We start from the raw sequence: 21,947 nt of genomic DNA, 5'->3' as shown, positions 1-21,947 counted from the left end.
TTGGCTGTAGGACCCTTACCTTGAGCTCCCTACAGTAGACTCCCAGGGGCTCCAGCTCCTTCTCTTTCTTGGAGAGTCTCAGGAGAGTCTCAGATCACCTTCTCAGAGCCTACCCCAAACCCTTGCTGAGATTGCTGGTGTTGTCTTGGGACCATCTGAGGATGTTTGATGATAAATATGCTGTCAGGACGTGGGAAGGCCAGAGAGAGGGCCCACAGCATCCTCAGCACCTCCAAGTGCTTATTCAGCACTTCCCTCCCCTTCCAGGGCCCTTTTGCTATTACATCCTTGGCCAGTTCAGGCAGAGAAGGAGTGAGAAGCCCCAGCCCCCAGGTCAGGGGAGCTGGTCTTCCATGATGCTGAGCCCACCTCTTTGTCCCAAGCCCTGCCTTCTAGAAGTACAGGCCTATCCTAATTCCTCCAGGGGAATTGGAGCCGAGAGTCATGGAAGGATCCCTTTAGTTCAATTCAGGTAAAAACTACTGAAACCTGCAATGCACCAGAACCCAGGATACAAAGGAATGTCTGCCCTTGGGAGATCATAGTCTGTCAGTATTTCATTATACTCAGTACTCCTGCACTTCAGGGATTCATGCTGGAAAGGAAAACCAGTGAGGAACTAGGGGAAGTATCAGTAGACTGAAATGTAAGAGATGAACAGGAATTTACTGAGTGAAGAGCAGGGAAGACTAGCCAGGCAGAGGCAATAGCTGGCTCAGAGGTCCCACGGCAGGAGCAGTCCAAGGAGCTGAAGGGATATCAGCACAGCTGGAGTAGCTGGCAAGTAGGTGCCACTTTCTATCCTCATTTTACAGAATGAGAAAACTGAGGCCAGTGGGGAAGACTTGTCCAAGACCACATGATGTAAGTGGCCAAGCCAGGGTTTGCTGAACTCAAGTATCTACTGTGACCCTCAGCTGCGGGTTTTCTCCTCTGTATTCTGCCTGTGACCTCTTTGTGAGCTCCTGTCTGCTCCATGGCTCTGGACCCCCCATTTCCTGCCTGCCAGCATCAGGCCATGTGGTTTTTGCTGTGTGGGATGCTTCCTCTGCAGGAGCTCCCACTCTGCCCCAAAGCAGCAGGACCACCTTCTCACTTGAGAGCCTGTGACAGGCCACCATGCAAAGAAGATGGGGCAAAATGGCTGTTTGGGGGAGACAAAAAAGGCTCCAGAGAGGAAGAATATGCCAGGGAAAGAGGCAGGTAGTCCTTTTGAGATTTTCATGACAGAACTATTCAGAGTCTCGGGAAAGACCGGGGTTGACCAGGCAGGAAGTCAGGTGGAGTGAAAAGACTCACCTTGTCTGGACATGCCACACGGGACTCGGCCGCAGCATCTAAGCCCAGGGGCACCTTCTGGCGTCCCCTAGCGGGCACTCTGAGAACTCTGTGAAACCTTAGGAAAGGGAGGAATAAAACCTAACATTTTTGAATATTGCTAAATGAAGGCTTTGGCACAGAAAGCTAAGTACATGAACTCACACAGTCCTCCACAAACCTCTGTATAGTAGGAATTTTTATGCCCATTTACAGTAGAGAACTCGAAGCTTGCAGGGTTCCCTTGGTTTGTGGCTGGTAAATGGCAGAAATGGGAGTAGATCCTCTATATCTTGATCTCTGTGCACCACCCCCTTTGCTGCCAGCACGCTGCATTTTCCTGAGACTTGTGAGGCTTCCTGTGTTCCTCTGGTCTGGAGGCTGGCTCTACCCGGCAGCTTGAGCTGGAGTGGGGTCAGCTCCCACCCAGCCCAAGGACCCACAGCTGGTGACATGGCTCTTGCTGTCCCATCCTGTCTGCTTGCCTGTCTGGGGGCTGCTTCTTTCCGCTGGAATCTTTGGTGACCCACAGCAAAGTGAGAACACACCCCTCTCTAGTGTATCCCAGTGACCCCAGGATGCCCCACCACATCCCAGTCACACCAGTCCCTGTGCTGCCTCCATGCCCTGCACAGGCTGGCTTGGGCCTCCATCTGCCTCTCCCTTCCTTCTCTTCCCCTTCCTGGTGTGAATGGTTATAGAATTGCTTTTCCTGAGTTGTGCTGTGATGCCATGCTATTATAAGAACCACACTTGAAACTCAGTTATTATAAGGATCTAGTGTTATTGATTCGGTCACACTGTCATTTTTCATAAAGATCCCTGGGGAAATTCTTTTCTCATCTGAGTGGTCAAACAGCTGTACTCCTGAGAAGTGGATCCTTTTAGACACACTTGCATCGGGGAGGCTGCTAACTGACCAGTTCTGCTCTCACGCTGGTACTCAGAAGGCACAGCGCCTGGCTCTGCCCAGGCTGCAAGTGCTTGAGTCACAGGTGCAGCCATTGAGTACCCACCATTGATTTTTCTTCTCTCTTTGCCCCGTTTTCACTCCGGCTCCTGCTGGTTTGTAAGTCCCTGCCACCTTAAAGCCTTTCTGGAACAAGGTTTGGGCTCAATCGATAAACTAATCAATACAAATAAAAAGCTTTCCTTGCAGGGCTGTGGTGAGGATTAAAAGAGTAATGGATGTGAGTGCCGTGCTAGGCCTGAGGGTGAGCTGTGGACTGGGAGGATAAGAGTCCCATTGGAGGCCCTGCCTCCCCAACACACCCCCATCTTCCCGCTGCTGGAGGTGCCTCCTGGTGACATCCTCTGTCCCCTGGTGGGCAGGAAAGGCTGGAGGCTCTTTCTGCTCTTCCCAGCCCCTCTCTACAGCCCTTGCCCTTCCCCAGATACGTGCGTCTCCCTTGAGGTGAGTCTTCATCTGTTTAGGCTGCTCTAACAAAACGCCACACGCTGGGTGGCTTAGAGACAATATAGTCCTGGGGATGGGGGGCCCACAGAAAAGCCTCCTGCTTTCTGATGCACAGATGGTTGTCTTCTCCCTGTGTCCTTCACAGGGAAAGGGGCAAGGCGGCTCTCTGAGGCTTCTCTTTATAAGGACACCCATCCCATCTGTGCAGACTCTGCCCTCATGGCCTAACTGATTCCCAAAGGTCCCACCTTGTAACACCATCACATTAGTGACCAGGCTTCAGCATATGAATTTGAGGATGATACAGATGCTCAGACCATGGCAATGTGCCTCGTAGTAGTCGGCATGCATGGGCCCACCCTGGTGGGGAGGCTAGACCTCATCAGGCCCAGCCTATGCATTTGACAATAAAAGACACTGAGACCCCCGAAGAGGAGGCAGCACAGCCAGGTCTCCAACACAGTCCAGTCTCATTACGCCCCTCCATTCCACAGGGCTTTGGGAGGCCTCACTGCCCAGCTCTGTCCTTCCTCTAAAGCACCCCTGAATTGGTCATCCATTATGATGTAATCAGTTACCTCAAAAGATAACAGCGTTAAAAGAGCAATAAACACCCATTATCTCTCAGTGTCTGCAGGTGGCTGGGCAGTTCTGACTTGGGGGTTTCCATGTGGTTGCAGTGAAGAAAGAAGCTGTCTGGGGCTGCACCCTGTGGCAGGTGCAGGGGCAGGAGGTTGTATTCCCTGAGGCTCAGTCACAGGCTGCTGCTGGCTGTAGGCAAGACTCCGAGTTTCTATACCATGGAGGCTGGCTTTTCCCGGGAAAGGTGGTCCAAGACAGAGCAATGAAGAAGCCACTGCGTCTTATATGATCTGGTCTTGGAAGTTATCCATTACCACTTCCATCCTACTGTGTTCTGTAGAAGTGAGTTACCAAGTCCTGCCCTCAGTCAGAGGGAGGGGATTAGGCTCTGCCTTGAAGGAAAACTGTTAAAGAATTTGTGCACATATTTTAAAACTATCACAACCTCTTATGCACCCACAGCAGCCATACGAAACTGCCTGTTTCTTTCTGCCCCTGGGCTTTGGCACATGCTGTTCCCACTGCTTAGAGTGCCATTCCCTCATTTCCCCTCCTTTCTGGCAAACATAGACTTTCCAGGATTCTACTTCCAGGGATCATCTGCTCTCCTTCTACAGAGTGCTTGCTCACTGTGCTCCCACATCTCCTTGGAAAACTGCTCTTTCTGTGATTGTCATAAGCTAGTGGCTAGGCTCCACAAAAACAAATCTTCAGGGGTCCCCAGCAGGCCATTGGCTCTCAAAATACATTTGTGTGATGAAGGACCAAGCCACACCATTTCCTGTCTCTGCCCCCTTGTGGGCATAAATGCTCAGGGCCGACTACACCATGGTTAGTTCTGTACCCTCTAGCCCTTTTCCATCACTGCATTCACAGGTCAGTGCTCCATCGAGGTGGTTTTCTTTCCATGGAGAGCTCCCATGTCTACCTTGGCCCCTAGTTACTGGGGAGCTCTTGTGGCCATAGGCCCTGAATACAGGCAATCTCTTGCTTACCTTTGTGGCCTCATAGCAGTTATTGGGGAGGGGACAGTATAGCAGCAATCCAGGAGCTCTTTCTAGGTAAAGGGATAGAGGAGGGTGATTAAAGGTGGAAATGCTGTCGGGCAGATATGCAGGGCTGGTGGGATTACTGAGAACAGACGGCTGAGCAGGTGATGGGGAGGGCACTGGGGTCAGGCTGGGAGCAGCCTTGGTGGGTGAGGTGGAGAGAGTGATGACAGAGTAAACAAGAAAGCCAGGGACATGGCACAAATAGTCAAGAGCGATAGCCGACGAAGAGGGTGGAGAAGGGGCTGTAGTGCCAGGATATGGAGAGGATGGACCAGCAGGAGGAATGCCTCCAGGAAGGTTACCCAGGCCAGTTATGGAAGGGCAGGTGGCACAGTTTTGGAGCAGAGAGGACAGGAACGGGACACTGGTGGTAGAGCCCCTGCAGACCCTGTGCCTGGGCCATTTTCTGAAGGCTGCCAGCTGGGTCAGGGGAGGGGATCACCAAGGAGGTCTCGGGGAGGAGCACACAGATGATGGCTTCCTGCTATGTGTGGGGTTGGGGGACCATCACTGGGACAGCTCTTATGTTCCCTATTTATACCTGAGGAAACTGAGGCTAGGAGGGGAAGCTGCTCTGCAGAGGTGCAACCAGGAGGTGGGTAGGCTAGACTCGAAGCCCACCTACTGGCCCAGGCCCCGGCATGTATGGCCAGGCCTTCTGGCTTCTTGTCTCAGACGGAGATGGCAGTGTGAGCAGCCCATGGGCACTATGGGCCCTGTTCCTGTCCTGGTAGGAGTGGCTAAAAAGGAGAACCCGCTTAAACCCCAGGACCTGTCCCAGGGGAAGGAGTTGGGGCCAGCAGGACTGCTCAGCATTGGGTCCCCCCTCAGGACAGCCAGCCTCTGGTTGTCCACCTCAAGGACCCAGAGAGTGTGTCTGACACAGGTCAGGTAACTTCACGTCTTGGGGCTCAGTTGCCCCTCTGCGAAATGGGCAAGACAACAGTCCCCACTCCCAGGGCTCTGGGGTCTGAATGCCTGCGTTCAAGTTCTGAGCCACTCCTTGCAGCTGGGTTACCTTGTAGAAGTTGCTTCAATTTTCCAAATCTCCCTTGCCTCCTGTGTAAAATGGAAAGCGCCACAGTATTTGCTCACAGCAGTGGGAAGGTCCATGAGGTTACTCACATTAAGTCCTGGGCCAGGACCACCAACCTGGGGATGTGCTCAGACACACTTGTGAGAAGGAAGAGCATTTGTAAATGTCTGTGGAAGCCGGTGAGGCTGTGGGGAGAGGGAAAGAGAGGGAAGGAGAGGTGGAGGGCATGTGCCAGAGGCTGTGCTTCCAGAAGCTGGCTGGGGTGGGGGGGGACACGCTTAAAGAAGTCCCTGCAGTGCCTCCTCCCTCACATCAGTATGAATACAGGAAGAGTCCTCAGAGAGCCCTGCCCACTGTGGCTGCCCCACCCATGGAGCAGAAGCCTCCCCTGGCAGTGGGAAGTGGGTGTGGGAACCTGAAGCTGCCCACCCTCAACCAGGTTCCAGTCCCTAACAGAGCCCCGGGTCTCATGCTGGCACTACCAGCAGGCCCCAGGAGCAGGGCCTTTGGAGCTGAAGACCTGGCTTGGCTGCCCACTGGCTGGCTTGCTGGGAGCCAGTCTGTCTCCTTCTCCAGCTGAGGGGAGCCACAGCTTCCTCACTGGTAAAATGCAGAGTTTGAGCCAGCAGGGCACTGCTCTGCCTCCTGGACAGCTTTGAGGGCCTGCGCTGTGGTGTTGGCCTGTGTTGCAGCCAAGCCAACATTCGTGAGCCTGGCAGAATTGTCACAGCTGCTGAGCTTTTCCAGCTCCATCATTCATTCATTCATCTACTCCTTCATTCACCAGATGCTTTCTTGAATGGCCACTGTGTGCCAGGCCCTGTCCCGGGCACTGGGACGTGACAGTGACCACCTGTGTGCATCTGGCCCCTGGTCTCCCTGGCTCATTGTGGCACTGTGGAGGCGGCCTTTTCCTGAGCAGTGTCTTCTTCCCAGGGACCTGAGCGAGAACGCCCTGCAGGCTATTCCCAGGAAGGCTTTTCGAGGAGCCACAGACCTCAAAAACCTGTGAGTGCAGTCCTGGGAAGGAGAAGGGTGTGGTCTCAGGGCTACCTGAGGGTCTCCTGACTCCCATGGGTCTCCCTGCGCTGTGTGGTCCAGGCCACCAAGGAGCTGGCCTGGCTCTGAGATGGTCCCTGCCAGCATGGTCTTCTGGAACAATCTGGGCATGGAGGGAATGGGGTACCTGCCCTTCCCTCGGGTATGATGCTGTGTGAGAACCAAGCAGGGCCTCACAGGGACCCTGGGACCGGGTTGAGGAGGGTCATAGCCATGGGGTGCAAGGCCTTGTTCTCAGCCTCCAGTGCCCTCCTCATTTTTGGATCAAGAGAGCTGGGTTTGTGTCTTTCCCTCCAATCACAGTCACATAAGCTGGGGGAAAATAATATCAGTGTCACAGGCTTGTTCTGAGTTTTAAAGGAGGTATGGGAATGCATACACTTTATCTTGTGCTATTCAAATGTAATGATTTATATTATTATTCAGATTTATTCTGGTCCAGGCTTAATACCTCCCTGAGTTCTGACTACACAGGGGTGGCAAATGCTGGACAGGCTTGTCACATACCCCTCCCATGTCTGGGCAGGCATTGGTAATGGATCGTGACATTCTTTCCCACAGAGCTCAAGGCACAGCTTCCGCTCACTCTGAAAGCAGCACGCCAGGTAGCCGCTGCTAGTCAGTCTCACTTGGCACTCAGAAGGGAATCTGTGTGCTGGCTCTGGTTGCTGCTGCTCCTGAGTTATTCTGTCCCATTTTTCAGCTGCCAGCACCCTCTGGGTGGTTTCCAAAATGTAAAGGAGAATGCCTGCTCCCGGAGGGTATGCAGGGTTGGGCCTAATAATGTGACTTTTATTCCTACTTACTGTTTTAATGGAAAAGAAGAAGACATTCAGCTTTTATTAACAGTTATTATTTGGATTATCACATGTGTACATAACAAATGATTGGGACTGGGCCCCTTTTTATTTTTAATAATGGAGTGCTTGGTCTAAATATTTGGATACCTCCGCCCTAGGCAGTGCACCCCTTCTCTTCAACCCTCCTTTGCTTCACAGACAGCTGGACAAGAACCAGATTAGCTGCATCGAGGAAGGGGCTTTCCGAGCCCTGCGTGGGCTAGAGGTGCTGTAAGTAAAACCCAGGGAGAAGAGGGCTGTGGGGAGCTGGGCCAGCTGAGCTAGAGATGGGGCTTGGGAGGCAGGAGACCCCTCTCCTGGAATCGCCCAAGGATGGGAGGACCCCAGTTCCTGGGCTTGTGCCTGCAGCTTCGTGGCCGCGGGCTTTATCCGCTCAGGATGATGCCCTGGCTGGAGCCCTGACAAGGGAGGTTGGAAGGCTCCTCTTTCTCCCACCCTTTGTTCCAAGTGGCCCAGCCAGATGCAGGAGCGCCAGAGCCTCTCCCCTGTCCTTCCAGACTTGGAGTCTGTGGCTGGCTTACAGTCATTGTCCTGGCTCAGGTCTTTCCTATTGGGGGTCTGTGTCTGGGCTCTTCAGTGCAGCCCCCCGTGCTGCCTGGGGCTGGTCCTCTTTGAAGGTGGCCCTCAGAACCTGGCATGGGATCCTCCCTGTTCATTCCTTAACATTGAGCCCTGTCCTATGGACCGTCCTGCTGGCCAGATGCTAAATAACTAGCGCTCCCTTTCAGGACCCTGAACAACAACAACATCACCATGATTCCTGTGTCCAGCTTCAATCACATGCCCAAGCTTCGGACCTTGTGAGTCAGCGGGGCAGCTGGGTGCTGAAGCTCAAGTGGGATCGTTGTCCAGGATGGTGGGGAAGGAGGCAGAGTCCGCCACAGGGAAGGGGCTGTTCTCTCCTACGCCTCAAAGGCCAGCCCAGGGCTCAGCTCGGTAGAAGTAGAGAGGGAGGAAGGGATCTGAAATTACAGGGCACGAGTGTCATTTATGTTTGGTTTTCCTTTTTGTATTTAAAAATGAGCTGAGTGAACCTGACAGTGGATCCATGTGAGCTCTATGGGATGAACAGAAGATCCCTGGCACCCTGTAGCCAACGTGTCCCCCAGGGAGGCAGAGAGGGGACAGGGCCAGGCAGTTTCTCAGGATGAGATATCTGTGGGCTGAACGCAGGTCTGGGCACAGCCTCCTCCTGGTAGGATTCCCATTGTAAGCTACTCTGTCCTTCTACAGCCGCCTGCACTCCAACCACCTGTTCTGCGACTGCCACCTGGCCTGGCTGTCTCAGTGGCTGAGGCAGCGGCCAACAATCGGGCTCTTCACCCAGTGCTCAGGCCCCGCCAGCCTGCGTGGCCTCAATGTGGCTGAGGTCCAGAAGAGTGAGTTCAGCTGCTCAGGTACATGCAGGCCCTACCAGGGCCCAGAACTGCCCGTTACCTCCTGCCCTCATGCATTGCTTTCCCCTCCCCTCGTCGCTTCCATTACCACCTGTAACCACACATCCACACCTGACCCCCGTCTTCTCCCCTCCTTGCCTATTACTTCCTGTCCCCACCTTCCCCGCCTGTCTTCTGTTCCCACCCATCACCTCCTGTTCCCAGCCGTTGCCTCCTAGTCTCACCACTGGTTTTTGCCTACACGTTCCTTGCCTCCTCTCCTTCCCCCTGCCTGTCCCCACGTGGCCTCCTCCACTCATCATCCCTTCTGTCCCAGCCTTTACTGGTTCTGCTTCTTCCCAAGGCCTCTTCCATGTTCTCCTACCCCTCTCCCCTCCTCTCCCTCCCTCCTATCACCTCACCCCTGCTACCTGACCGGTCATTGAATTTAGTTTCTAGTCTGTTTCAGGTGAGGAGGCCCCAGAGCCTGCCCCTTCTTCTTCCACCTGGGGTTCTGTGACGGGTCCCTCACTTCCTCCCTGGCTCCTTTGGTCTCTGTACTGCAGCCAGAAAGGCCTGAAGGAACCCACAAGCCTAGTGGTCCCTGTTGCGTGTACTCATCAGCCCTCCAGGCTCCTGGGAGAGTCCAGCTGCCCTCATTCTGCGTGGCCCTGGGGGTCAGCCTCCTCCGCCCCGGGATCCCTCCTCCCTGCACCTCAGCTGCACCTGTGTCTTCCCCTTCCCAGAGTGGTGCCTCCCACCCTGCCTTCTCACAGGCTGCTCCCTGTTGGCCACCCCTTCATCCCACGCCCCAAGAACTCCAGGGAGCCTCAGCGTGGGGCTCTAGAGTGTGGCTGTCAGCTGCAAAGCCAGCCCTGGCAGATGCTGGAAACCAGGCTTGAACACCTCTGTGCTCAGGGCTGCTGTGTGAGCATGTGTGTGCATGTGTGCATGTGTATGTGGGCACAGGGGAGTGTGTGAGTGTGCACTGCAGGGATGTGCTGTGTGAGAGGGTTTGTACCTCTGCACCTCTGAGTTACTGCAGCTGCCATGGCTAAGAAAGGAGCAGATTTCTTGGGCACCTTTTTTTTTTTAAATGAAACCTTTTTCTTTGCATTGAGACTACCTTGGTTTCCATGTTTATTGATTTATTCTGACATTATTTCTTCCGCTGGAGTCTGTGCATCTGACAGCCCCTTTCCTGAGAAGGGCACTCAAGGGACATAGTACTAGATGTTAGGTACAGATGTTAGAAGCCTGGGAGGAGGATGAATTGGCTTGGCCACTTTGCAGAACTGTGTAGCAGGATCCACAGAAGCTCAGCACATCTGTGCCCTTTGACCCTGTAACTCTACTGCTAGGTGAGTGCATTTGTTCTGCAAAACACACACCCAAGAATGTTTAGGCCCACTTTTTCCACAATCTCCAAAGATGGAGACCACCCATGGATCATGACATAGACATACAGTGGAATACTGCTCAGCAGCAACACAAAAATTAACTACTGATACATTCAACAACATGATGAATTGCAAAGATTTTACATTGGGTGTAAAAAGCCAGATACAAAAGAGAACCTCCTGTATAATTTAATTTATGTAAAGTTCACAGTAAACAGAACAGATCTTTGGTGATAGACTTCAGAAGAGTGGTGGCAGAAAGTCCATGTCTGAGTGATGGCTTCACTGGCCATACACACGGGATGGTGCGCTTGATGTAAGTTAGTAAGTATACCTTGGTTATCACAAGTGTGAGTTAATATCAGACACTGGGCTTGATCCTGGTTTTACTATCTATTAATTTAGCTGTGTGGATTTCTACAAATTAATATCTAGGACTCAGTGACCTCACCTGGGAAATGGCAATGATCACATGCTCCTTGAAGGGTCACATGAGAGGATTTAAATGAGGTTCTGCATGTATCACACTTATCATATCACACAGCATAGAGTAAGCATTGAGTAGACATAGTTTTGCTCACCTGTGACCTGACTTGGATTTGAACCTAAAGCTTCAGAATTCTAGGCCAGGATTTGTTGGTGTTTAGATCACAGTCTAGTGCAGTTCAGACTGACCTCAGCAATGTCTGATGATGAATGCCTGCTGTGTCCCAGGAGCCCAGCATTGCATCAAAGTTCAGAATCTCTTCTGCATCCGTGGTGACTTCCTCTGGTTTGTCCTCATCCACAGAAACTGCCCCCGTGCACCTGTCCCCACCCATCAGTATGGACCTGGGGAGGGTAGTGCTGATACAGGACACTCTGAAGTCACACTCTGCTATCCCCTCAGGCCAGGGCGAGGCAGGGCACGTGCCTGCCTGCACCCTTTCCTTGGGTTCCTGCCCGGCCATGTGCGCCTGCAGCAATGGCATTGTGGATTGCCGCGGCAAAGGCCTTACCGCCATCCCTGCCAACCTGCCTGAGACCATGACAGAGATGTGAGTACAGGGCAGAGAAGGTGCTGGGACACCCCAGCAAGGGCAGGCTCTGGCTGTCCAGTAAAGAGCTGGAGTAGGTGTCACCCCAGGGACTTGCCCCCAGACTGCTCAGTGGCAAATGGAAGAGACAATTTGCCTCAGCAGGCTGAGCTCTCTGCTCCAGACTGGGAAACTCTGGAGGGGTGGGAAGCATGTCCCCCTGTGGCCCAGCCCAGCCAGGTGGGTCTGCCACAGTGACCTTTAGTGGGTCATTGACCATCATTGTGGGCCCCTTTCAGCCATGGAACCCTGGGATAAGCCTCACATCACAGCAGGTGCTCACCCACTTGCCCAGACTACAGCCTCTAGAAGGGGGAAGGGAGCAGGGACCCAAGGAATCAAGGGCTTGTTTGGGTGGGTGAGTCTAGCAGACCACAGCCTGGCCAGAGTGACTTGGGACCTGTTTCCCATGTGTTCTTCTCTGCAGCCGCTTGGAGCTCAATGGAATCAAGTCCATCCCTCCAGGAGCCTTCTCTCCCTACAGAAAGCTGCGCAGGATGTGAGTGCACCCCCAGTTGGCACAGGGCAGGAGGGAGATCCTGTGTCTGAACCACAGGCACAGCAAAGATGCTACTGTCTCCCAGGGTCATAGTGAGCCCTGAAGGGACACAAAGCCCAAGTGCTGCTGGCTACCTTTCCCTTTCAGTGTGCGCACCAGTAAGAGCAAGCAAGGATGTAAGGGGACTGTAGGGCACAGCCAGGGTGTCACTCACTTCCACATGCAGACCTCAGATTGCACAGCCCAGCAGGGATTCAGCTGTGTTCTCCTCTGTGCACCTTGCAGAGACCTGAGCAACAATCAGATCGCCGAGATCGCGCCTGATGCCTTCCAGGGCCTCCGCTCCTTGAATTCACTGTGAGTCACAGCAGTAAGGCCCCTTGGGGTGGCCTGGGGAACCCTGAGCAAAGCCGGTGGGCCCAGGGCCCCTCCACTGAGTGTGGAGGAGGAGCAGGGCCACATGTACGTCTGTGCAGTCCTGCTACTCCAGCCTCAGCGACACTCCCTCTGGCTGCAAAGTTCAAGGCTGCTGTGGCCAGCTCGCCCTTCCTTATAAGGAGGGTAGACCCTGTGTAGCCCCAGTGGGAGGAGAGGATCGAGGGCTGAGTACTTGGAAAAGCTAGGCATGACTGTTGTCCTGGCAACTGAGATGCTCTCTTTACTATGGTAGAGATTTTCCCAGCATTCTTTAAGGCAGTCATCTTGGCCCCGCCTCTCCACAGAAGACTCCTGAGCCTTCCCTGGTCACCCATAGGGACAATGACCACCGGCTCCAGTGGTGACATCTGCCATACACTGCTATCTTTTATCTCAGATATACTTGATCCCAAGAAGTAGTGGGTGACACGAAAACAGTGCTTCCCTTCACCTGTTTCCTTTAGGTCTATGGGGTGGGGTCTGTCCATCCACAAAATGTCATGCAGCACCACCTTTTCCCACAAACACACATGAACCCCCAGGCTCAGCAATCCCCTCACCCTCTGAAGTCCCATAGCACTTTCTACAGAGAGTACACTTAGGGTGCCCTGCAGCTGGAAAAGCTCCCATGGGTAGGAGCTGTTGCCTATGGAAGTGTCCACTTGCCCTTTGGCAGCGCTGGATACATGATGGCATAGACCAGAGGCCTGGTAACTGGAACAGAAGGTAACTGTTCTCCTGGGAGAGTATGGAGACTGTCCACTCACTGCCTTTTGTGCATGTGTTCTTCTCTCCAAGTACAAAGTACAGTCCGAGGTGGTAGGAGGGGCCAATCCTGAACAGTGCCCTGGAGTTTTAGAGTATACAACTGGCACAGCTCTGCCTAACAGCCTGATGATGAGTCACTGTCACTGACCAAGAAAATCAGATCCTGGAGGTGGCCTGCCAAAAAGTAGGGCTCTTCCTCTGAGAAATGAGTAAAATTCTCTTACATTGACTGTACCAGTCGGAACTGGTATAAAAGGTGAAATAACCCATTTAGATGGGTCACTGTTGTGCCCAGCCCAGCCATTTCCTGATTGTTTGTGACCAGCCCTGACCTTGACCCCTGCTTCAACTCCTGACCTTCCACACCATTTTCCACACAGAAGCTCAAAGAATATTTCTGAAATAGGAATCTGATCATGTCTCAGAGTTCCTGAGGCTGGCTGGGTAAAATACAAGCTACTGTGCCATTCATTCCTCCTTAAGCCACAATGGCTTTAAGCTCTCTACATGGGCCATCCTGGGTCCCACCACAGGGCTTTGCTCCTGCTGTGTCTTCCTCCGGCTATGTTTGAAGAAATGTTTTTTTACTCAGACTAAATATTTATAATGGTGGCTTGTGGGAGGTGACTATGACAGTGGAAGTAATCTTCCCCTCTCCAAACCCCCTCAGTGTTGGCACCATCTGCCCGAACCCATTCTTGCTTGTGTTTTTTAAACTTTTACTTTTTTTTTTTTCTGATTATACATGGAATTCATTCATGCTCAGTATAGAAAACTTTGTGAATACAAAAGTTAAAAAAGAAACCCACTTGCAGTCTAGCCACCTAGATTTCATATTGAACATGCCGTCTGTAATTCTATTTGTTTTCTCTGTAACTCTCTGAAAATACATAATTCTCTGAAATTAGTTCTGCTCGGCCAACAGTTTCCTTTTGGGTCCTGGGCCAGATTAATTTCTTGTGAGGTTCTCTGGAAGGGCCCCTTTGCACATTTCTGTGGGGTCCATGTGTGCCAGCAGGGAGTGGAGCTCCTCTTGCAGCAATGGGGGTAACAGGCACCGAGGGTACTTTTGCGCAAACTGGGGTGGTGGGAGGTCGAACACCCTCTCTGAAGATGCTGTTGCGCCATCTGCTGGCGAGTTCCTGCAGAACACATGCATGCTAAGTGTGTGAAGGTTTAAAGATGGTGCTCTGTGGGCATCTGCAGAGCTCTGCTGGCCCCTAACTCTCCTCTTTTGCTGCCTTTTCTCCAGGGTCCTCTATGGGAACAAGATCACAGACCTCCCTCGCGGTGTGTTTGGAGGCCTGTACACTCTACAGCTTCTGTAAGGACCAGTCCTAGGATGTCTTTGGGTGGGGCCAGGGAGAGGCTTGCATTCCTCTGGCCTCCCAGGCTGTTCTTTACAGCCTGTTTGGGACCTGGATACATTTGAGACAGGCACTTGGAAGACAGGATTTGTAGAAGTGAGAGAGGGAGGCAGAGGCTGGTTCAGAGCTGGTCACAGGATACTAGAGCTCAGAGGCTCCTGAGACAGTGCCTGCTTTTCTGAGGCCCTCAGCATGGTTGGAGACAGGAATGTCTCCTGGAGGGGACACCAGGCCAGCTCAGCCTTCTGGAACCATGAGCATTAAGGCCAGGATTCTCTTCCAGGACCACGAGACCCTGGATGCAAGTACTTCTGTCCAGCCACTTGGAGACCCAGCAGGACTCTGGGAGGAGGAGGTCCCCCTCCGAAGTGCCTTTGGGAGGTGGCTTTGACCCTGTGCTCCCTTGGAACCTCTCAAGGCATCTGTAGTGGTCTCTTGAAAGGGAGAAGAGTAGCCAGACTTTGAAGCCCCTATGTCAGGAGCCTGTTCAGAGCCTGTCTCTCAGCTCTTGACCGCTGGCTTTGCCCCCAGGCTCCTGAATGCCAACAAGATCAACTGCATCAGGCCTGATGCCTTCCAGGACTTACAGAACCTCTCACTACTCTCCCTGTATGACAACAAGATCCAGAGTCTTGCCAAGGGCACCTTCACATCCCTGAGGGCCATCCAAACACTGTGAGTCCTGCCCCTACATCCTGGCCCCACAGCAGGAAGGTCCCAGCAGGTGGGCCTACGGGTGGCTTGCAGATTCAGACAGCTGTGCTTCCTGCGGGTGGCCTTCTACAGGCAAAGGACAGACTCTGGGTTAGACAATCCTGGATACAAATCCAGCTATGTTTTTTATTGGTTGACCTTAGCCAAGTTAATTAGCTTCTCTGGGCCTCCCTCTTATTATCCATAAATGAGGAGATCTTCATAGAGTTGTTGTGAAGTTAAAGTGGATATTTCTGCATAGTTTAGCTAATTGTAAATGCTTGCTAAATGGTGGCTACAGTTAAATAGTGATAAAGATAATAATATAGCCCATTGATTCTAAGATATGTTTCCACATTAACAGTTTTGAATATGGAATGCATATTATAATGGAGGTATATCATTTAATTGGCAGAATTTTGCCTTTCTTCATAGTCCATATAAATAATAGTGCATCTTGCAGTTGGTATTGTGAAATCAAATGGAATGTAGTAAAAACAATGATGATTATGAACTAAAAATTAGAGAGCAACAAACCTACTAGTTTGTTGTAATAATTTATTGTAGAAAATTGAAAGCATAGTAAAAGTATTACAGTGAACCCCCCAACTATTTCCCCACCTTTAACTCCTGGCCAGTCTTGTTTCATCTCTACTTCCCTCTCTTTCCAGCCACCTAAACCATGAAGCAAATCCCAGACATCATATGTCATTATACAGACTTCATCTATATCTCTAAAAGACAAAGATTCTGTATAAACATACCAGGCGCTAGGTGTTTAGCTCCATGGTAGGGCACTTTCTTTTGTTTTTATTTATTAGGGGTGCTTTCTTAACATGCATGATGCCCTAGGTTCCATCCCCAGCACTGCAAAACAATAACAAAACTCCACAGAGCTGGGGATTTAGCTCAGTGGTTCCACTGCCTGCCTCACAAGCACAAGGACCCAAGTTCAATCCCCAGTATCAAAAAAAAAAAAAAAAAAACCACAAAACACCACAGCACAATTTTTATACCTAAAAACTTAATTCCTTGATCTCATAAAATATTGATATAGTATTTGAACTTACAAGTGTCTCATATATGTAAGACCATTTTTTATTAGAATTGGGATTTAAATAAGATCTTTACAATACAATTGGCTGATACTGGTTGATGCACCCCTGAGGTCATTTTTCATCTCTAGGTGTCCTTTCCATCCCCTGTTTTCTTTGCAACTTATTTGTTGAAGACACCATATCATTGGTTGGCCATATCAGGTTGCCCAAAGTCTGGACTTGGCTGATGGTGTCCCAGTGGGATATCACATGTTTCTCTGACCTGTCTGTGTCCTACCAGATGAAGAATTGTATCTAGGAGCTTGTCAGGTTTAGTTTGGTTGATTGATGATTAATTGACTGGCAAGAGAACTTCCTGGATAGAATTGTAGACTTCTACCTGGAAGCATGTGATTTCTGGTTATCTTTTTTTTTTTTTGTAATAAAAATAGCCATTGGGCTGGGGATTTAGCTCAATGGTGCTGGTGTCTGCCTTGAAAATGCAAGGTCCTGAGTTTGATCCCCAGTACAAAAAGAAAAAAGAAAAAGAAAAAGAAAGAAAGAAATAGCCATTGATCTCTATGCCGATAAATTCACTAGGATTCTGAAATGGTGATATTAAAATTCTACCCCGCCTTCATTTTTTTTTTTTTGGTACTGGGGATGGAACTCAGGACCTTGCGTTTGTGAGGCAGGTATGGTGCCACTGAGCTAAATTCCTGGCTACCCTGACTTCATTTGATAATGCTGTTGTGGCTAGCCTTTAAACAGAGTCCTTATGTTTTATCTGGAATGCTTCCACAGAGGAAAACTTGCATACCTGCGGTGTGCAAGTAAGCTAGGCACGTAGGAGATTTCCTCCTATACTTTTGGTCCTGAGCCTGGCCTGACTGGCGTGGGTCATGTGGTGTGTGCATAATGAGTATCCACTGTTAATATCACTGTAGGCTTTGTTGTCATTGTTATCTCTGCAGGTAGTGCTCACCATCAGATAACATCCACACGGGGTGTGGGAATAGGTTCCAACAGGTTGCCTAAAAGGTACAGCGCCTGCTCCCTAGGGGTCTGCACATCATCGGATGTCAGCCACAGAGACAAACTCATTAAAGCCCACACATTCGCCTGTAGCCTGACTCCTGCTAATTAATTTACTCATAGTCAGGGAGAGAAGATGGAGCCCCATGGGGAAACTATACTGCATATGAGAAATTCGAGGTTATGGAGAGACATTGGCAAGGTGAATTATTTTAAGCAGTTTGAAGAAAGTCTGAGAGAAGCTCACTAAGGAGATTGGAGGGCTGGGGATGTACAGAGAGGGCCTTGGGGATGAGAGTGGGATTAAGGACTCTTGGGAGCCACTGTTCTTGATGCATTATCTTGCTCAACACTTAAAATGACTGAATGAGATGAAGCCCGTCATCCTCGATTTTACTTGTAAGGAAACCGAGGTAGAGGGAAGTTGTGTAACTCACCAAAGTCATAGGATAGCTCCTAGAACAGGGCTTTGACCTCCGGCAGCTCTTCAGCCGTCACTGAAAAGTCAGTGCACTTTCCCTCAATCATGCTGCTTCTTTATGAATAGACCTTATTATTTAAGACTATAAAGCAAAGCTGGACTTTCATAAGCACATGTTGTATATTAACAACTAAGGTACAATTTGGGACAGGAATAAAAGAAGTGCAAATCCACGATACGCTTAGATATCCTTGACGTGGTTAAGCTTGACTGAGTCTTGTGTCATATCTGAGCAGTTAATTTTACTAAATCTTGTGTCACTTTTCCATACCTCCAAGGTTTATAACCAAGTGCTCTGTGTCATAGATTGATTTTGCTGCAATTTCACTTGCATTTAACACTTAGAAACAAACAGAACAACTCGCTGGGCGTGGTAGCACACATTTATGATCCTACCACTCTGGGGGCATGAGACAGGAGGTACAAAGATTCAAGGCCACCCTGGGCAATTTAGTGAGACCCTGTCTCAAAATAAAATATTTAAAAAGGGTTGGTGATGTAACTCCGTGAGATATGCCAGGGCTTGGGTCAAACCTGACAACAGGAAAAAAAAAAAAAGCTTTATATAGTCCGAGCTACTCCAGAGGCTGAGACTGGTGGAATGGTTGAGTCCAAGAGTTGAAATTCAGCCTGGGCAACATAGCAAGACTCTGCCTTGATAAGAAAACAAAAACAAAACCAATTCTATTAAAGTTTAACTTACACACATAAAGTTCACCTGTTATAAATATACAAGTCAATGACTTTTAGACAACCTATAGAACAGAAAGTTGTTCAGTTATTACAGAGTTGTTCATTTATTATCACAATTCAATTTTAGGACATTTGTATTGCTCCTCTTCCAAATCCTTTGTGCCTATTTTCTGTCAGTCCCCATTTCCATCCCTCACTCCATGCAACCACTAACAGTTTCTGTTCTGTAGATTGTCCTTTTGGCCATTTCATAAAGTGGAATCATACAATCTGACATCTTTTGTGACTGGTTTTTTTCACTTAGCACATTTTTGAGGTTCATCCATACTGTATCATGTATCAGCCCTTTGATCTTTTTATTGCCAAATAATTTTCTACATGTCAGGTAGAGCACATTTTGTTTATCCATTCCAGTTGATGGACATTTGGATTGTTTCCACTTTGGAACCATTATGAAGGATGCTGCTATCAATATTCACTTACATATCTTTGTGTGGACCAATGATTGCATTTGTTTTGGAGCTGCTGGGTCATAGAGTAAATTTATTTTGTTAAGGAAACTCCCAGTGGTTCCCAAGGTAGCTGTAGCATTTAACACTCCCACTAGCAGTGTATCATGAGATGTCCAAGATCTCAACAACCTTTTTATTGTTTGCTTTTTTAAAAAAAAATTCTCTTTTGATTGTAACTATCCCAGTTGGTATGAAGTAGTATCATCTGGCTAGTGTGAGATCTTGCTTCAGTGATAATGGAAATTAAAACTGGGGGAATAGCATGAATTTACAGGGAAAAGCTTTAATTGCAAAGTAAGAGAAAATGGGAGTCTTCAGCTTGAGGAGAAGAAAGCTGAAGGAGGCACAGCTCTGACGAAGAAGACCAGGCTGGCCTGTTAGCGTAGGAAAGGATGAGACTTATGGGGTTGCTGAGCAGGGCCAGGGCTGGCTGATCATCACCTCACTTCTCAGTTGGAGGCTCCTGAGAAGTCCTGTGGCTTCAGGAGCAGTCCTGATCCCGTGAGATGATTGCACCTCCTTGGTGGGGAGCAGCCTCAGCTCTGAAGGCTCTGCTGGAATCCAAGGTGACTGCAGGTTTGGGACAGTAACTAGAGACAGTAACTAGAGACCAGGGGCTCTGGAGCAGGATACTTTAAAAGCTGGCAGTTGAATGTCCCTGCAAAGCTCTTGGTGTCCTCAGTCTTGAAGGGGGACGAGTGGTGGGGTCAATTTAGGGCTAGTAAGGCTTATACTGCCAGTTGTTAGACACTCCTTAAGTGATTAATTTGCCTCTACTCAGAGCTGAGCAAAGGTCTGAGCCAGTTTTAAGGCAATAAAAGAACAGATACAGAATGAAGGCAGAGATGTTAAGCATTTAGCTTTAGTTACCCACTGGGCATCTGTAGGCTCAAGTGAGGACTCATTTTTTTGTTTTGTTTTGTTTTGTCTTGTTTTTTAGCAAGAGTAGTTTTAAATCCCTAACTGCCTCAGAAGAAAACACAAGTTATGCTTTTAATGAATAAGATTAAGGGCCTGGGAGTTTGATTGTCCTCTGTCCTTCTGTGATGATCGCTAACAGATTTATGTGTGGTGGGGGCCCAGACATGGTTGGGCAGGCTTGCAGACAGCATGGTCCCGATGTGGCTGGTTTGGGCCTAATGGGCAGGCAGAGCCCGTAGATGGGAAAGCCACGGCAGCCTGTCACCTGTTCCCCATCGCCCTCACTGCATCCGCCCACTGCTAAACAGGCAGCACAGCACAGGAGGCCAGGTGATTTCCCAGAAAGCAGCCATTTGATAGTGTTTTCTGAGTTTTCTTTGCATGGAGAAATGGCTTGTAAATTGGTCAAGAAGAAGCAGCTCCTGGCCTGACTTTGGAAAGGTGATTCTAGTTGTAGCCCAAGGCTCCCCAGCCACATTCTCCTCCAGGGTGATGGCCATGGGAGATGGGCTGCAGCAGCAGAGAGAGAAGCTGGGCCTGTGGCTGTGTAGTGGTCCAAAGGCTGTGGCCTGATATGGTGCTGGGTGCTCCTGTGTTCTGTGAAGGAACTGGGAGGCTCTGTCCAGTCTCTAGGTCCCCTCTGGCCATGCATACTTGTGAAGTGTCCCAGGAAGAAAGGGAGATAGGAGGGTTGAGAGAGGGTGGCATGGGGCTCAAGGGGAGCATGGCAGGCACAGAGGGAAGCTCTGGCTTTCCTGGAAACAGCTCCAGCTTCAGAGTCCCTTTCTGCCATGATGAACTGATAGGACTTCCCTGTAGGTGGTGAGTGCACTGTGGCAGTCACTCCACCCTCCATTTCTCTCATGACCAGCTGTGAGCTTCAAGCCAAGAGCAGCCACCTGGGCCCCCCAGACAGCAAGGCCCTGACCTGGAGGAGGCCCATGCTGGGTGCAGCCTTGGTCTTTGATGGCTGATCTGCACCCTTTGACAGGCATCTGGCCCAGAACCCTTTCATCTGTGATTGTAACCTCAAGTGGCTGGCGGACTTCCTGCGCACTAATCCCATAGAGACAAGTGGGGCCCGCTGTGCCAGCCCCCGGCGCCTCACCAACAAGCGCATTGGGCAGATCAAGAGCAAGAAGTTCCGGTGCTCAGGTAGCTGCCCGCCTGTCTGTCTGTCTTCTGTCAGCTCAGCAACCCAGTGATGTGTCCTGGAGGGCTCCAGCAAGGTGTCCTCAGGCACTTTGGTCTCCCGCTGGAGGCCCCACACTCTAGACTTGGGTCTGAACTGTTCAGCAGAGGTGGGGCTTCCTGGGGGCCCGGGGTGAGGCACCCAATGTCCACTCACAGGCCAGCTCTCTCATGCATGTGCTGCTGCTCTCAAGCCTTGTAAGATACCCAGGAGGCCTGGGACCTTTGGCAGTGAGGTAGGAGCCTTCTTGTGGCTTTGGGACACAAAAGTGCCCTCAGCAACTGCAGTCCACTTGGCATCTTGCCAAGGACAATGTGGGGCAGCTTCTGACCCTGGATCCTGGTTCAGGGGGCTGACACTGCCCCTACTCCACCCCCATGGGTGAGGTCAGCACAGTCCCTGCCCATACCTTTGCAGTGAGAGGTTTGATTGGGTGCGGTGCTGCCTTGGGTTGGCCTGGACAGGGGACACAAGTTCTCTGGAGTAAGGTCTTTTGCACACAGGGACTTGGCAGATGGGCTTGGGGGTCCTAGGTCCCAACTGCATTCCTGGGGTGCCTGCGGTAGGCTGTGGGGCCAAGCCCAGCTGCTCCTGCATCCTGATGTGTCTGCTTTTCTCCCCAGCCAAAGAGCAGTACTTCATTCCAGGTAGGAAGTGGAGGGACAGTAGCAGTGGGTGGGCAGGCTGGAGGGCTTGGGTCATCCTGGTTTGGCCACAGCTGCTCAGAGCCTGCCCTGGTCCACCCTCTCACCCACAGGCACAGAGGATTACCAGCTGAACAGCGAGTGCAGCATCGATGTTGCCTGTCCTCACAAGTGCCGCTGTGAGGCCAGTGTGGTGGAGTGCTCCAGCCTGAGGCTCTCCAAGATCCCTGAGCGCATCCCACAGTCCACAGCAGAGCTGTGAGGACCCCACCTCTCTGCACCCTGCCCAACTCCCAGCACCCTCTAATCCTCCCATGCTGGCTCCAGGCTTTCCTCTGGCCCAGCTCTGTTTGAGGAACCACAGAAGGCACCAACCAGATCTCCCTCAAACAGTCTTTGGTACCCAGGCTGGATCACCAGCCTGAACAAGGGGTAGCTTTCCTCAGTGATGCTTTTGTCTTCTTTGGAGGGACACAATATCATGAGCTTATATTAGGACTTCAGCCATGCTCT

At 50.8% G+C, this 21,947-nt stretch overlaps 1 protein-coding gene across 3 annotated transcripts in view; it reads left to right on the top strand.

The window, feature by feature from the left end:
* Positions 1–21,947, top strand: part of Slit1 (slit guidance ligand 1) — a 171,989-nt gene that overhangs the window by 110,333 nt on the left and 39,709 nt on the right. For all 3 annotated transcript variants that reach the window (XM_004838581.4, XM_021253141.2, XM_021253140.2), the window contains 12 exons: positions 6,341–6,412; positions 7,462–7,533; positions 8,052–8,123; positions 8,557–8,720; positions 10,989–11,136; positions 11,603–11,674; positions 11,960–12,031; positions 14,112–14,183; positions 14,758–14,901; positions 20,590–20,753; positions 21,414–21,437; positions 21,548–21,692. In XM_004838581.4, coding sequence (XP_004838638.1) covers positions 6,341–6,412; positions 7,462–7,533; positions 8,052–8,123; positions 8,557–8,720; positions 10,989–11,136; positions 11,603–11,674; positions 11,960–12,031; positions 14,112–14,183; positions 14,758–14,901; positions 20,590–20,753; positions 21,414–21,437; positions 21,548–21,692 — 1,221 coding nt within the window. The remainder of the gene's footprint in view (positions 1–6,340; positions 6,413–7,461; positions 7,534–8,051; positions 8,124–8,556; positions 8,721–10,988; positions 11,137–11,602; positions 11,675–11,959; positions 12,032–14,111; positions 14,184–14,757; positions 14,902–20,589; positions 20,754–21,413; positions 21,438–21,547; positions 21,693–21,947) is intronic.

The sequence above is a fragment of the Heterocephalus glaber genome, unplaced genomic scaffold (assembly GCF_053883595.1).
Source record: "Heterocephalus glaber isolate CG9 unplaced genomic scaffold, H.glaber_assembly_v1.0 deba00001497, whole genome shotgun sequence".
NCBI classification, from domain to species: Eukaryota; Metazoa; Chordata; class Mammalia; order Rodentia; family Bathyergidae; genus Heterocephalus; species Heterocephalus glaber.
The sequence above is the reverse complement of the archived record's forward strand: the minus strand, read 5'-3'. Positions and strand labels throughout refer to the sequence as shown.